Source organism: Notothenia rossii (assembly GCF_949606895.1).
Source record: "Notothenia rossii genome assembly, chromosome: 4".
Lineage (NCBI taxonomy): Eukaryota > Metazoa > Chordata > Actinopteri > Perciformes > Nototheniidae > Notothenia > Notothenia rossii.
The window spans coordinates 4,788,535-4,806,034 of NC_136902.1; the positions used below are offsets into that span (position 1 = coordinate 4,788,535).

The following is a 17,500-nucleotide window of genomic DNA, read 5'->3' on the forward strand; positions in this document are numbered from 1 at the left end:
TCCTGCTGATGTTCAGGTGTATATCAGTATGTAGTGTCTCTACTTTAAAGAGTCCTCTCCTGCTGATGTTCAGGTGTATATCAGTATGTAGTGTCTCTACTTTAAAGAGTCCTCTCCTGCTGATGTTCAGGTGTATATCAGTATGTAGTGTCTCTACTTTAAAGAGTCCTCTCCTGCTGATGTTCAAGTGTATATCAGTATGTAGTGTCTCTACTTTAAAGAGTCCTCTCCTGCTGATGTTCAGGTGTATATCAGTATGTAGTGTCTCTACTTTAAAGAGTCCTCTCCTGCTGATGTTCAGGTGTATATCAGTATGTAGTGTCTCTACTTTAAAGAGTCCTCTCCTGCTGATGTTCAGGTGTATATCAGTCTGTAGTGTCTCTACTTTAAAGAGTCCTCTCCTGCTGATGTTCAGGTGTATATCAGTATGTAGTGTCTCTAATTTAAAGAGTCCTCTCCTGCTGATGTTCAGGTGTATATCAGTATGTAGTGTCTCTACTTTAAAGAGTCCTCTCCTGCTGATGCTCAGGTGTATATCAGTATGTAGTGTCTCTACTTTAAAGAGTCCTCTCCTGCTGATGTTCAGGTGTATATCAGTATGTAGTGTCTCTACTTTAAAGAGTCCTCTCCTGCTGATGTTCAGGTGTATATCAGTATGTAGTGTCTCTACTTTAAAGAGTCCTCTCCTGCTGATGTTCAGGTGTATATCAGTATGTAGTGTCTCTACTTTAAAGAGTCCTCTCCTGCTGATGTTCAGGTGTATATCAGTATGTAGTGTCTCTACTTTAAAGAGTCCTCTCCTGCTGATGTTCAGGTGTATATCAGTATGTAATATCAGTACTTTATTTCTCTCATACTGCCTGTGCTGCAGCACCTCTTTTCACCGTCTGTCTGAAACCAGAGCCCAGTCTGCTCTGATTGGTTAGCTGACAGGCTCTGTTTTGATTGGTCACCCTTTTAGAGATGTCCCGCCCCTTAGCTTATCACGTACAATGGGTTGGAGCGCTAGCCAATATAAGCGCAAGTTTAATGTAGTGATGTCACTAAGTTCTGAAAGTAAACAGAGGAGTCCAATGAAGGCTTTTTTTCACATAGAGAGAAAACCACATTATCACATTTAACCAACCCAAAATTACCCAATAATACAAACCCTGGAAAATGTTGCCTCATTGCTTTAGCTACAGTTTTAAGAGTGAACTTTGTAATAACATTGCATCTTGAAATGCAGCCCTCCAGCTGATTTATCCCATGTGCAGAGGATTGTGGGTCAGAAGAGTTTGGAAAGCATGCATACTGCAAACTGAGACCTCATGCAGGGCATCCTGGTACTTTGTGCAAACTGTGTTAAGAAATATAATGTTTCATCACATACTAAATAAAGAATAAACAGAGTGTGCAGGTGTACTGACCGATCCCCCCCGGGGAGCAGATGCTGCTCACGTCTGTGACTGAAGTGGAGAAATCTTCATAATCATCGTCTGTCGCTGATAAACGTTGCTCTGGAAGAGAAAACAGACACTTATTAATATTACATTACATTTAGCTGATGCTTTTATCCACAGCGACTCACAATAAGTGCATTCGACCAACAAAGTACAACCTTGAAGAAAACAGAATCATATAAGTACATCAGGTTTCATAGAGCCAAACATTTCAAGTGCTACTCAACTGGCTTTAGATAAGCCAGCCCTTTATTAGTATATAAGTGCTTTGTTAGTAATTCTATCTCTGGAAGTGGAGTCCAAAGAGATGAGTTTTCAGTCTGAAGAAGATGTGTAAGCTATCTGCTGTCCTGATTTCAATGGGGAGCTCATTCCACCATTTTGGAGCCAGGATAGCAAACCCACATGTTTTTGCTGATGGGAACTTGGGTCCCCCTCGCAGTGCGGGTGCAGCGAGCTGTTTGGCTGATGCAGAGCGGAGTGCACCTGCTGGGGTGTACGGTTTAACCATGTCCTGGATGTAGGAAGGGCCAGATCCATTCACAGCATGGTACGCAAGCACCAGTGTCTTGAAGTGGATTCTAGCAGTTACTGGAAGCCAGTGAAGGGAGCGGAGGAGCGGCGTGGTGTGGGAGAATTTAGGAAGGTTGAAGACCAGACGAGCCGCTGCATTCTGGATGAGCTGCAGAGGTCGGATGGCACATGCAGGTAGACCAGCCAGGAGGGAGTTGCAGTAGTCTAGGCGTGAGATGACGAGAGCCTGGACCAGAACCTGCGCTGTTTTCTGGGTCAGCTGGGGACGTATCCTCCTGATGTTGTAAAGCGTGTATCTGCAGCAGCGGGTTGTAGCAGCGATGTTTGCAGTGAAGGACAGTTTGTTATCTAGGGTCACACCCAGATTCCTTGCAGTCTGAGTCGGGGAAACAACAGAGGTGCCGATGTTGATTGTTAGGTCAAGAGTCGGACAATCTTTTCCCGGAAGAAAAAGCAGTTCAGTCTTGTCAAGGTTGAGCTTGAGGTGGTGAGCAGACATCCACTGAGAGATGTCTACTAGACAAGCAGAGATGCGTGCGACGACCTGGGTCTCTGAGCGGGGAAAGGACAGAATTAGTTGGGTGTCGTCAGCGTAGCAGTGGTATGAAAAACCATGCGGGCTAATGACTGATCCGAGCAAGTTTGTGTACAAGGAGAAGAGAAGGGGACCAAGAACAGAGCCCTGAGGGACCCCTGTAGTTAATTGACAAGGGTCGGACTCGGACTCTCTCCAAGTAACCCTGTAGGTGCGGTCTTTGAGGTATGAGGTGAGGAGGGAAAGTGCAGAGCCTGAAACTCCAAGTTCTTGGAGAGTGCGAAGGAGGATCTGATGGTTCACCGTGTCGAATGCAGCAGACAGGTCCAGAAGGATGATGACAGAGGAGAGGGAGGCTGCTTTAGCCGTGTGCAGTTCCTCAGAGACAGCAAGGAGAGCAGTTTCTATTGAGTGACCTCCCTTGAAACCAGACTGGTGCGGATCCAGAAGGTTGTTCTGATGGAGATAACAGGAGAGTTGTTTAAAGACAGCGTGTTCCAGTTCCTGCCAATATCCAGCAACTTGGCACAGCCATTGAAGAGGAGTGGACCAACATTCCACAGGCCACAATCAACAACCTGATCAACTCTATGCGAAGGAGATGTGTTGCACTGCGCGAGGCAAATGGTGGTCACACCTGATACTGACTGGTTTTCGGACCCCCCCAGACCCTGAGTCTGTGCGAAGTTGCTGGATATTGGCAGGAACTGGAACACGCTGTCGTATACGCCGATCCAGAGCATCCCAAACATGCTCAATGGGTGACATGTTAGGGTTAGGGTTAAACCCTAGGGTTTTCGGACCCCCCAGACCCCCCCAATAAAGCAAAATTGCACGTTTCAGAGTGGCCTTTGATTGTGGCCAGCCTAAGGCACACCTGTAATCATGCTGTCTAATCAGCATCTTGATATGCCACGCCTGTGAGGTGGGATGGATTATCTCGGCAAAGGAGAAGTGCTCACTATCACAGATTTTTTCAGATTTGTGAACAATATTTGAGAGAAATGGTTATTTTGTGTATGTAGAAAATGTTTTAGATCTTTGAGTTCATCTCATGAAAAATGGGAGCAAAAACAAAAGTGTTGCGTTTATATGTTTGTTCAGTGTATTTGTATATATCTGAGACCCATGATACATGCCTAAGAATAGCATAATAGATGCACTTTAAAGTATTATCGTATCGTATCACACCCTCCCCCCCTCACCTGGCACCAGTGAGTACTCCCCCCCGATGTGGTTGGTGGGGGGCGCTGCGATGTCGTAGATGGGGGTCGCAGAGAGGGGGAGGCTGTTGGGTTTAGAGCGGGATCTCACGGTGCTGTAGACCGGGGCCGGGGCCGAGGCTCCTGATGCATCGTTATCATAGTGATGGGAGGCGGGGGGGAGGGTCCTGAGGGGAAATGATCAGAATCAGAATCAGAAATCAGAATCAAAGCTAGAATCAGAAACAGTAATTGGAATTCAAAATCGGTATCAGAATCAAAATCAGAATGTGTCACACAGCGGGGGAATGTACAGTGTTGCAACAAAGTGGAGAATCCAAATAAAAGGCAATAGATCAGATGAGTAGACTACTGTAAACAAACAGTTTTAAAATCAAATCAAAATGGTATCCATGCATGTTAAAAAAAAAAGCAACTAATTTGATTTAATAAAAAACAAATACCAGAAAATATCAATATTTATTAGAATATCAGGAATGTCTAATAACTTTTTCAATTGACCAGAACACATTTAAAATACTTGACTTTATATACTTTTTGGACCCAAAAATGTAACTTTATTTGTAGGTTTTTCAAAGCTTTTATCAAAAAGTAGCTGATAATTAACTGAAAGTAACACATTTCCAGTCTCTCTATCAAATACAGTTTTCTAATGAATTAAAACTGACATTCGTAAATAAAACAGACTCTCACCTCTTGTTTGGTAAATGCATTTAAAACATGTCATTCAACAGGATTTTACAAAAGTATCAGAGGCTCTAATTTCTCCGAAACATCCCAATACTTTTAAAGGTACCTCAATGTAATAATGACTAGGATTTCAAAAGTCTAATTCTTCTATAGGAGACACGTCAGCATGCTCAGTGTTGTGTAAATCAGATTTTTAAGAGGAACTCAGGTGTTTGATTACCTGCTGGATCGTGTGACCACCACAGAGTAGGTGGGGTCTTTAGAGGGGGGGTGTTTGTTTTTGTTTACCACGGCGTACGTATCGTTCATGGTCGGCTGCAGCGACAGCGGTCTGCACACATCAAGAACAAACAAAATAACTCCAATAACACCGTTTCTTTTCACATGTGTGTAAAAACAAGAAATGCAAAGACGAAAAAACAAGAATAGATTTTGTTTTGTAGAAATAGGCCAAACACTGTCACCTAATCGTGACTTCTGTAGTCAAGGAAGTATAAAAGACTACAATTCCCATGGCGCCATCCTCTTAAAGGTCACCTATTATGCAAAGTCCACTTCTCCATGTCTCTTCTACATCAACATGTGTCCTCTCTTCTCCATGTCTCTTCTACATCAACATGTGTCCCCTCTTCTTCATGTCTCTTCTACATCAACATGTGTCCCCTCTTTTTCATGTCTCTTCTACATCAACATGTGTCCCCTCTTCTTCATGTCTCTTCTACATCAACATGTGTCCCCTCTTCTTCATGTCTCTTCTACATCAACATGTGTCCCCTATTCTTCATGTCTCTTCTACATCAACATGTGTCCCCTCTTCTTCATGTCTCTTCTACATCAACATGTGTCCCCTCTTCTCCATGTCTCTTCTACATCACCATGTGTCCCCTCTTCTTCATGTCTCTTTTACATCAACATGTGTCCCCTCTTCTTCATGTCTCTTCTACATCAACATGTGTCCCCTCTTCTTCATGTCTCTTCTACATCAACATGTGTCCCCTCTTCTTCATGTCTCTTCTACATCAACATGTGTCCCCTCTTCTTCATGTCTCTTCTGCATCAACATGTGTCCCCTCTTCTTCATGTGTCTTCTACATCAACATGTGTCCCCTCTTCTTCATGTCTCTTCTACATCACCATGTGTCCCCTCTTCTCCATGTCTCTTCTACATCAACATGTGTCCCCTCTTCGTCATGTCTCTTCTACATCAGCATGTGTCCCCTCTTCTTCATGTCTCTTCAACATCAATATGTGTCCCCTCTTCTTCATGTCTCTTTTACATCAACATGTGTCCCCTCTTCTTCATGTCTCTTCTACATCAACATGTGTCCCCTCTTCTTCATGTCTCTTCTACATCAACATGTGTCCCCTCTTCTTCATGTCTCTTCTACATCAACATGTGTCCCCTCTTCTTCATGTCTCTTCTACATCAACATGTGTCCCCTCTTCTTCATGTCTCTTCTACATCAACATGTGTCCCCTCTTCTCCATGTCTCTTCTACATCAACATGTGTCCCCTCTTCTTCATGTCTCTTCTACATCAACATGTGTCCCCTCTTCTTCATGTCTCTTCTACATCTTGTGCTTTCCTGGGGAGAAAATGGTTCGTGGGTGTGCCGGCCACACCAACAATTTCTGATTGGCTGGGCGAATTGATCTACTCCTTAGTTCGGGGGAACTAAGTACCGGTAACTAAGTACCACAAAGTACTTGGTGTGAAAGCAGCTATTGTGTTCTTTTTAACCAAATCTCTCTCAGAGGGGCGTGGGGAGGGGCTCCTTATTTTCATCTAAAGTAACAGACAGAGAATCAACACTTTGGAAACAGAGGGGATTATGGGTAATGCTGCAATGATCTGTTTGGTGTTTGGAGCCAAACACTTCAGAGACAGGCTCTGTATATATCTGAGACCTGTAATACATTGCATAAAATACGTCGCCCAATATCAACACATCATCAGAAGCCAAACAAGTTGTCAACTTGGCGGCTGTGGCTCAGTGGATAGTGTGCTGGACTTGGGATCAGGGGGTAGCAAGTTTGAGTCCCACTACAGTCAGCATGTCGTTGTGTCCCTGAGACACTTCACCACAAATTGCTCCTGTGGAGATTGCCCACAGTATTGAGAATGGAAGTCGCTTTGGATAAAAGCGTCTAACAAGTAATAATAATAATCAACAACTGTGAGTAGAAAGAAATGAAGGAAAGATGACACGTTAGAAATGTCTGTTTTTTGTGGCTTGATGGAAATAAAGGAAGGAAGCTGAGTCAGTGTGCTTTATGTTTATATTAAACTTATGTCTAGATAACACGTTAGTAGGAGGTTTGAAGAAGTGTGAAAACAGGGGAGGGAGTTTTGTTTCTGCTGCGTCACCTTTGAATGATTCCTCAAAATATATAATGCACCACAAAAAGAGCAGTTTGCATTTCTGTTATTGTCAAAAAATAACTCTACTAAAATTGTAACTTTATGTTTTTCAATCAAAGGCACATTTTTTCTTCTACAGTAATGGTATTACATAGGTTTAATGTGAAGACTCCTCTTTTCTCTCCTCACATCTTGTTTCCTTGCTTCTTTTTTATTTCTTTCCTCTTCTAACCTCTTATTCCCTTTCTACTTTGGTTTCCTCTCCCTTCTATTCTCTCTTGTCTCCTCACCTCTTGTTACCTTATTTCCTTTCCTCTTTTCTCTCCTCACATCTTGCTCCCTCTATCGTTTCCTCTCCTAACCTTGTTTGTCCGTGTTCCCTCATTTCCTCACCTCTTATTTCCTTGTTTCTTTCTTCTCTTTTCCCTTCTCTTTTGTTTCCTTTCCTAACCTCTCATTGCCTTTTTTCCTCACCCCTTAGTTCCCTTTGTTTCCTCTACTTTCTCGTATCTCTTATTTCATCTCCTTTCATCTTGCTTCCTTCTCTTCTCATCTCCTCCCCTCTTTTTTGTTTCATTTCACCCTTGTCTGCCTTCCTTTGCATTTCATTTCTCACTTCCTCTTCCTCTCTAACACACCCTCCTCTCACCTTCCCTTGTATCTACTTCCTCCTTATCTATCTTCCTTAACCTGTTCTCTCTTCTTCTCCGCCTTTCCTCCCCATGTTTCCTTTTCTTTCACTTTTCCTCATCACCTCAATCATATCTCCTCCTCTTCCTCCTCATGCCCTTTGTTGCCATGGTGATGTGATATATAACATATGGGGGATGGAGGGATGAAAAGGAGGGTGAGAAAAGTGTTAAATTAACACCACGGGGTGAGACATGAAATCTGTTACTGTGTATCTGCGCACACACACACACACACACACACACACACACACACACACACACACACACACACACACACACACACACACACACACACACACACACACACACACACACACACACACACACACACGCACACGCACACGCACACGCACACACACACACACACACACACACGTACCTCTGTGAGGAGGAAGCAGGTGTTCTTGTGGGTTCAGGTATATTCAGCTGGTGAGGAAAAAGAAATAAAGAAACAGTTCAGTTTATCTGCAGGTCTCACATAATAAATATTAAAAATGTATTTAAACTTAAGACTATTAAAGAGGACATATTATGCTCTACTCTGATTGGTTGGCTGGCCGGCTCTGTTGTGATTGGTCAACCGATTAGAGATGTCCCGCCCCTTAGCAACGGAGTCCAATGGAAGCGTTTCAGGATTATTAAATTGAACTTTACTAATAATCATATGATTGGGAATTACTGACAAAAGTGATATCAATTGAAATGATTGAATGCACTTGGTAAATGACTCTGGTCTTTACTCTCATCTGTTCTCATTTATATCTTTCACACGTTGGCCTGAAAGATGGGAAATTATATTTAGAAGATATTTTACTGTTGCTTTTTTTAATAAATATTCAGGTTACCCAGCAACAGCTGAAACAATTAGTTAGTTATGTGAGTAAACGGTCTTTTTTTATGTACAGTCATCATGGCTCCAAGCTTCACAGATGTGAAGGTTTGCTGCTTCCCTTTTTAATGACGTTAATAATGATAATGTATTACATAATAATGTTGAGGTTAGGACTTCATAACCATCACACATCACTTTAGGATCATTTCTCATCATTTTCATTACAAACACAGAAATCAACGGATTATACGCAAATAATTATGAGTAAATAGTTTTATATGAGCTCCGCCAATTTACAACAGTTAAATCCAGCTTTCATATGATTGCATACATTTGAATAATATAAGGGTATAATATATAGAAAGAGATACAGGAGACTTTTTTATACTATAACTGAAAGCCAACATAAGACTCTACTTGTACCAGGTTTGTTGACAGTGTGATATTCATACTTGAGTTTTTCTGACGTATCATAACACTTCCTCCACCACAGGAACAAAGACAAAATATGTTTCTAAATATAAGCAATTCCACTTTTGATGGAAATATGTAATCCTATCTCTGTTTTTAAAGAGACTTTATGTGAAAGCTAACCGGTCGTGGGAAGTAACTGTAAGTAGATTTGCTCAAAATTGTACTTTAGTACTTAAGTACAATTTTGATGTACTTGTACTTTACCTGAGTATTTCCATGATATGCTACTGTGTACTTTTACTCCACTACAGTTCAGAAGTACATGGTGTACTTTTCCTCCACTACATGTATTTAATACCTTTAGTTACTTCTCAGATGTGGATGAATGATGTGAAATATAATCAAGTGTTAAATCAGACTTTAGTTCCACCTGGAGTAAATCCACAAGCTACCCTGCAGTATACAAAGTCATTCAAACTAGCTGCACCTTTACCAGCTTTGAGAACACTTTCATGATCAATCATTATAAAACATATCATTTATATTATTCTGAAATGGACCAATCTGCACAATGACTACTTTTACTGTCTTTCACTATATTTTGATGAGAATACTTTTCTACTTTACTTGAGGAACATTTTGAATGCAGGACTTTTACTGTAACAGAGTATTCATACACTCTGGTACTTCTACTTTTACTCAAGTACAACATCTGAGTACTTCTACTTTTACTACAAGATCTGAGTACTTCTACTAGTATTTCTACTTTTAATCAAGTACAAGATCTGAGTACTTCTACTTTGACTCAAGTACAAGATCTGAGTACTTCTACTTTGACTCAAGTACAAGATCTGAGTACTTCTACTTTTAATCAAGTACAATATCTGAGTACTTCTACTTTTACTCAAGTACAAGATCTGAGTACTTCTACTTTGACTCAAGTACAATATCTGAGTACTTCTACTTTTAATCAAGTACAAGATCTGAGTACTTCGACCACCTCTGCTGTTAACACACAATCAGTCAAATCAGGCTACTAACCAGTAAATTACAGACAGCTTCACAAAGGGATTGACTCCTGAAGGAAACGACATGTCTTCATGTCTGTTTGTTGTGATGTTTTTATATGTATCATTAAGGTTAAAGTACTCCTACCTGTCAGCATGTGTCGTCCATTGGTTCTACTGGAGTTGAATTCTTATTGTTAAACACTGATCAAGTCTTTCTCTCTCTGTGTGAACAATCTGCCTTCACTCGGCCTGCAGCGGAGGATTTACATGCAGGAAGTCTGATTAAAGATCACTTCCTGTTTCTGCAGCTGCACCAACTTCCTCCAACAACATCACTTCATCAAAACTGTCACAGGATTTAAATGTGACACGAGTTTAAAAGCCTCTTCACAGGCTATCTGTCTGCGGAGGTGGAAGAAGTAATCAGATTTTGTTCTGTATTTTCAGGTTCATATTAATACTTTTTTCCTCGACTGGGACATGTCTCCATGGTTTAATGTTCAAAAAGCTCTGCTCTGATTGGTTAGCTGGCCGGCTCTGTTGTGATTGGTCAACTGCTTAGAGATGTCCCGCCCCTTAGCCTATCACGTACAATGTGTTGGAACATAGTGATGTCCCTTTGTAACACTGGTGCGTCTATTGGCTAGCGTTGCTTAGAATGACATAATTATATATTATTAGATAACGATTTTCTTAATTAATCTTTTTTTAGTTTCAAAAAATAGTAAATGAAGTAAAAATATTGTTTGTTTTTTGTCAAATTCTCTCCGTGCAACAATGCTAAAAAAGTAAAGAGTCACCAAAGCTGTCAGATAAATATAATGGAGTAAAAATAAGCAGTGTTACCCAGTGTAGCCTTTTGTTTATGAAAAGTGCTTTACAGATAAAGTTTTATTGACGTGTGTTACCAGGGTCAGGTTGCTGTAGAGATGAGGCTCGGCGGCTGACTGCTGCAGGAATCGCTCGAACATAAAGGCGACGGTTGTGGAGATGAACTGATACTGCTCCTGCCAGAAGAGGACATCATTTATTAGTCAGTTATTCATGAAACATCAGAGACGAATGTGCCTCATCTCCTGTTTCAACATCTGTTAAGTAAGATGGTGATGTTCCTAACACCTCAGAAATAACACACTGGTGTATTTCAGTTTAATATTTAGATTAGATTCGTTTTAAGGGTATTTGGTTTCTGTAAAATACATGAACTCTTCCCAATTCTAGATGCACTTGTTAGATATCGACTAACGGATGAGTTCAGGTGTATATCAGTATGTAGTGTCTCTACTTTAAAGAGTCCTCTCCTGCTGATGTTCAGGTGTATATCAGTATGTAGTGTCTCTACTTTAAAGAGTCCTCTCCTGCTGATGTTCAGGTGTATATCAGTATGTAGTTGTCTCTACTTTAAAGAGTCCTCTCCTGCTGATGTTCAGGTGTATATCAGTATGTAGTGTCTCTACTTTAAAGAGTCCTCTCCTGCTGATGTTCAGGTGTATATCAGTATGTAGTGTCTCTACTTTAAAGAGTCCTCTCCTGCTGATGTTCAGGTGTATATCAGTATGTAGTGTCTCTACTTTAAAGAGTCCTCTCCTGCTGATGTTCAGGTGTATATCAGTATGTAGTGTCTCTACTTTAAAGAGTCCTCTCCTGCTGATGTTCAGGTGTATATCAGTATGTAGTGTCTCTACTTTAAAGAGTCCTCTCCTGCTGATGTTCAGGTGTATATCAGTATGTAGTGTCTCTACTTTAAAGAGTCCTCTCCTGCTGATGTTCAGGTGTATATCAGTATGTAGTGTCCCTACTTTAAAGAGTCCTCTCCTGCTGATGTTCAGGTGTATATCAGTATGTAGTGTCTCTACTTTAAAGAGTCCTCTCCTGCTGATGTTCAGGTGTGTATCAGTATGTAGTGTCTCTACTTTAAAGAGTCCTCTCCTGCTGATGTTCAGGTGTATATCAGTATGTAGTGTTTCTACTTTAAAGAGTCCTCTCCTGATGATGTTCAGGTGTATATCAGTATGTAGTGTCTCTACTTTAAAGAGTCCTCTCCTGCTGATGTTCAGGTGTATATCAGTATGTAGTGTCTCTACTTTAAAGAGTCCTCTCCTGCTGATGTTCAGGTGTATATCAGTATGTAGTGTCTCTACTTTAAAGAGTCCTCTCCTGCTGATGTTCAGGTGTATATCAGTATGTAGTGTCTCTACTTTAAAGAGTCCTCTCCTGATGATGTTCAGGTGTATATCAGTATGTAGTGTCCCTACTTTAAAGAGTCCTCTCCTGATGATGTTCAGGTGTATATCAGTATGTAGTGTCTCTACTTTAAAGAGTCGTCTCCTGCTGATGTTCAGATGTATATCAGTATGTAGTGTCCCTACTTTAAAGAGTCCTCTCCTGCTGATGTTCAGGTGTATATCAGTATGTAGTGTCTCTACTTTAAAGAGTCCTCTCCTGCTGATGTTCAGATGTATATCAGTATGTAGTGTCTCTACTTTAAAGAGTCCTCTCCTGATGATGTTCAGGTGTATATCAGTATGTAGTGTCTCTACTTTAAAGAGTCCTCTCCTGCTGATGTTCAGATGTATATCAGTATGTAGTGTCTCTACTTTAAAGAGTCCTCTCCTGATGATGTTCAGGTGTATATCAGTATGTAGTGTCTCTACTTTAAAGAGTCCTCTCCTGCTGATGTTCAGATGTATATCATTATGTAGTGTCTTTACTTTAAAGAGTCCTCTCCTGCTGATGTTCAGGTGTATATCAGTATTTAGTGTCTCTACTTTAAAGAGTCCTCTCCTGCTGATGTTCAGGTGTATATCAGTATGTAGTGTCTCTACTTTAAAGAGTCGTCTCCTGCTGATGTTCAGGTGTATATCAGTATGTAGTGTCTCTACTTTAAAGAGTCCTCTCCTGCTGATGTTCAGGTGTATATCAGTATGTAGTGTCTGTACTTTAAAGAGTCGTCTCCTGCTGATGTTCAGGTGTATATCAGTATGTAGTGTCTCTACTTTAAAGAGTCCTCTCCTGCTGATGTTCAGGTGTATATCAGTATGTAGTGTCTCTACTTTAAAGAGTCGTCTCCTGCTGATGTTCAGGTGTATATCAGTATGTAGTGTCTCTACTTTAAAGAGTCCTCTCCTGCTGATGTTCAGGTGTATATCAGTATGTAGTACTAAAGTATAAATAACTATTATTACCTTTCTATTTCATTGTATCTAGAATTCCTAGCTCTTCACATAAATGTTGCAGTTTTAAACACATGGCTCACCGTGTGTTTAAAACAATACTACATGTTAAGGTTTAGGAAACCTTTAGGTCATAGCTTAAAAAACAAAACTTCTAAACAGGAAGTGAAGGTGTTTTTTAAAAGTCACACTTTACAAACAGGGGGCTCTGTGGAGGTTGCAACACATATTTTAAAATCGCTGTACTAATTGAAACTCAGGTCTTGGAATAACAGAGAAAGGTTTTGAATATTCCAGATGAGTACTTGTTAAGTTTCACCGAGGTACAGCAGCACAGATTCCCTCGTTCAGCTTCACTCACTTTGGTCTGGACTGAAGACGGTCTCTGTTTCCGCAGCTCCTGAACGATCTCCATGATGCTGAAGTCTGCTGTGAGATTCTGAAACAGCAGACAGGAAACATTGAACACCACACCCAACAAGTGTGCAAGAATTACAAAGAAAGGTCTTTCTGTGTCTCTGTGTGCACCATTTATACCAAAGCAGATACGTCTTATGTGTAGACCTACTTGGTAATAAAACTGATTCTGATTGCAGTTATCTTTTTTGTAAATATTCGTTATTGAAAGACGATGCAAGTCAGACACAAAATACACAATAATATCCCTTTAATATTTGTTTTCTTCAGCAATCATCCCCCTCTAGATACAGTACGTGCTACCAGGAAGGAGAATAATAAAAGGTTGATTGAAGGAAATTAATAATAACAATAATAAAGTGTTATCTCTCTTGGACTGTTTTTAAGATAAGATGAAATAAGACTTTATTTATCCAGAAGGAAATTGTTGTGCCAGAGTTACAAAAATACAATAAATACTTAATAGTAAAACTGTACACTAACAGTGCAGTAAGAAAATCTAATTAAATAACTAACTAAATATTGATTTGGTTTCTTATGTAGTTTCAATATTATTTATAAGTGAAAAACAAAAAGACAACCCATCTTTAGTAATAGTGTTTACAGGAGCTTACAGAACACCGTGGTGAAAGTACTGAACGCAGTTTTTCTCTGAAGTGGTTTCTGTGGACGTGATGTGTTATCATGCGTTACCTTGGTAACCAGCAGGTCATGGATGTAATCGAGAGCACAGATGACTCCTGTCCTCCCACAGCCCGCACTGTGACACACACACACACACACACACACACACACACACACACACACACACACACACACACACACACACACACACACACACACACACACACACACACACACACACACACACACACACACACACACACACACACACACACACACACACACACACAGATAGAGGAACAGATGCATCATGCATGTTAACTCTGCCATCGTTAGCTGGTGTTACCTGCTGCATATTCACAGCCTTCTGCTCTCTGTGTGTAGGAGTGTGTGTGTGTGTGTGTGTGTGTGTGTGTGTGTGTGTGTGTGTGTGTAGGAGTGTGTGTGTGTGTGTGTGTGTGTGTGTGTGTGTGTGTGTGTGTGTAGGAGTGTGTGTGTGTGTGTGTGTGTGTGTGTGTGTGTGTGTGTGTGTGTGTGTGTGTGTGTGTGTGTGTGTGTGTGTGTGTGTGTGTGTGTGTGTGTGTGTGTGTGTGTGTGTGATACAAGCTGCCATATGTGTGGTAAGGCCTGTTTGAATGTTAATGACCATCTGACCTGCGATCTGTGCTGCTGGCAAAAACAAGCGTCAGTAATGACGTGAGATTAGCAGCCGTTTAGAAGTGTGAGAGAGAGTGTGTGTGTGTGTGTGTGTGTGTGTGTGTGTGTGTGTGTGTGTGTGTGTGTGTGTGTGTGTGTGTGTGTGTGTGTGTGTGTGTGTGTGTGTGTGTGTGTGTGTGTGTGTGTGTACCTGCAGTGTACCAGCAGAGGCGAGATGTGTGTTCCCTGGCTCTCTCTGGCTCTCTGCAGAAGGTCCAGCACTCCTTCAGCCTCGTAGGGAACGTCGTGATCTGGCCACGATAGAAACTGATACTGAGTCAGTGCACGGGTCACCTGAGGAGGAGGAGGAGGAGGATGAGGAGGAAAGAAGGCTAAGAATAAATTCAACTTTTTTTGTATTGTATTGTTAAATAACTTTTCATATAATTTGATCTAAAGACTCCAAATCAGAGCAGCATTGATTTACCACACACACACACACACACACACACACACACACACACCTTTTTATTACTGAAATTAAGAGCTTCATCTATTTTATATACATATTTTAATGTGGCAAATTGAGCACTGGAAAACTAGAAGAAACCTTTTTCGGGAAAAAATAATGAAGATTGTTTAGAAAATTCAGCAGTTTTATTTAAAAAGCATGAGTAGGAGTAGGACACACCTTTTTTGTGCTGATTTTCTATGAATATTTTAATGACATTTTGAAGCCACTCTCACAAAATGTGAAAAAAGTTGCAAAAACAACACACTTACATGCTGCGTATCCCATGGATGTATAATAAGAACTGGATACAGCGTGGGAGGCGGGGTGTCGTTCTTTCCTATGAGAGTTGCTCATTGGCGCATGAGGACAAAATGGCCCAACTTTTGAGAGAGCGAAACGTCAAAGATTACCCATCATGCCTAGCTGTCAGAGCAGAAGAACCCGTATGTGTGCTCACAGAGCATGCACCCCTTAAGCCCCGCCCCCCGAGCTCCCACTCTCGGGGTGTTTCTCAATATCGAGGAAAGCTGCTCCAGAGCCACTATTTCAAGGATGCTACGCCATCGAGTCCCGCCGAAGGAAATTTCGAGGCTGCACATGTGTATCCTTCGCGGTCTTAAAATCCCCACAATGCTTTGCGCACGGACCAATTTTCAAATCTTTGGCGGAAATCGCGCTCCATTTAAGGCGGGGCCTCGCATATGACGCACACCTGCACACCTGCTAGCCTGTTCCACCATTCTTCGTTTTCCGAGGCTAGGAAGGATTCTTGCCTCGCTTCTGAAGGACCTGACTCGGAGGGACTTGTCCTACCAAGGAAGCGTCCTCGACATTGAGAAACACCCTCGGCTCAGTAGAATGAATGGAGATGGAAAAGAAATCTAGATTCGGCTTTTAGTGCATTTTTACAAACGTTAAGGACCGAATGATTCTAATAAGGGCTATAAACTAGTTCATACTGGGTAGTTTATTTTATTTAAAAAAAAGTATCCTCTGATTTACAGACGTCTCTTTCCAAATGCTAGTCAATTGGAAAAAGTCTTGCCCAGTGACGTCACGGACTGATACGTAAATTGTACCGCCGTTTGGACACAACGAATATTTTCATCAGAGTCCGGCACACTTCCTGTGGGCTTGGTGTATCCTCATATTTTTTCATGTAATGTAATATAATGTAATGTCGGTGTGTTACCTGCTGGTATTCTAGGACCAGATCTCTGATCACCACGTGTTCATTAGGATGTGTCTCCCCCTGCTGGAAACACAGGAACAACACGTGGTAAATACACAATATGTTCTCAGTTCATGAACATTTCTCTAAAGCTTCACTTCATTAAATGCTTTAATATTACCAGTGGCCGACTGTAACTACGTATATTTCTTCAAGTACTGTACGTTGTTTTTGTTTAATCCAATACATCTCAGAGGGAAAAATTGCACTTATTACTGACTACATTTATCGATCCCACATGGTTTCATCTAAATAACAAATGATCATTATTTCATTACAAATACAATGTTAGAGACATTTCTAGAAAGGGAAAACAGATTTATGTTTTAGAAATTAGTTGCTTCTTTACAACCCTGAGATTTACCTGGTGACCTTTGGAGGGGCCCGACCCTTAGGTTGAGAACCTCTGGACTAAACTACCAAACTTTATATTAAGGAGTAAAAAAGCTGCTCTAAGATTAAAGTGTTTGTATGAATCATTTCAGTAATTATGATATCAATATATATATATCATCCAAAATGAGTACTTTAAGTTTTGAAAGCACATTCTACTGATGAAATGTACTATATGTAAAAGTATATGAGACTTTAAAATATTATAAGAGCTCAGTGTGTGTGTGTGTGTGTGTGTGTGTGTGTGTGTGTGTGTGTGTGTGTGTGTGTGTGTGTGTGTGTGTGTGGCCTAGCATTACCAACCTTGTGGGGACCTACATCTGTTTACACAGTCACGTCACAGTCACGTGTGGGGACTCGCCTCCCTCATGGGGACAAAATGGAGGTCCCCATGAGGGGAATCATTAATTTTAGGGTGAAGACTTGGTTAGGAATAGGTTAAGGGTTAGGGTTAGGGTTAGGGTTAGGCATGTGTTGGTTATGGTTAAGGTTAGGATAGGTCTCCAGGAAATGCATGTAAGTCAATGTAATGTCCCCTGAAGTGATGTATACATGGTATGTGTGTGTGTGTGTGTGTGTGTGTGTGTGTGTGTGTGTGTGTGTGTGTGTGTGTGTGTGTGTGTGTGTGTGTGTACTCACGTTGCACACACTAAACGGTCCGAACGCAGCCGACTGATGAACTGGAGACCAGTAACACTCACACTTCTTCTGCAGAGAACAAAACACAACCACAGCAAAAATGTTCATAAAAGAATAATATAGAAACTGTCAATAAAAC

At 41.1% G+C, this 17,500-nt stretch overlaps 1 protein-coding gene across 5 annotated transcripts in view; it reads right to left on the minus strand.

Annotated features, from left to right (window-relative positions):
• The window catches only part of ptpn18 (protein tyrosine phosphatase non-receptor type 18), a 94,820-nt gene that overhangs the window by 781 nt on the left and 76,539 nt on the right, over window positions 1-17,500 (minus strand). For all 5 annotated transcript variants that reach the window (XM_079674478.1, XM_079674475.1, XM_079674477.1 and 2 more), the window contains 10 exons: window positions 17,362-17,430; window positions 16,291-16,353; window positions 14,796-14,938; window positions 14,018-14,084; window positions 13,269-13,346; window positions 10,643-10,741; window positions 7,858-7,904; window positions 4,645-4,755; window positions 3,717-3,901; window positions 1,410-1,499 (listed from right to left, as the gene is read on the minus strand). In XM_079674478.1, the coding sequence (XP_079530604.1) occupies window positions 1,410-1,499; window positions 3,717-3,901; window positions 4,645-4,755; window positions 7,858-7,904; window positions 10,643-10,741; window positions 13,269-13,346; window positions 14,018-14,084; window positions 14,796-14,938; window positions 16,291-16,353; window positions 17,362-17,430 (952 nt within the window). The remainder of the gene's footprint in view (window positions 1-1,409; window positions 1,500-3,716; window positions 3,902-4,644; window positions 4,756-7,857; window positions 7,905-10,642; window positions 10,742-13,268; window positions 13,347-14,017; window positions 14,085-14,795; window positions 14,939-16,290; window positions 16,354-17,361; window positions 17,431-17,500) is intronic.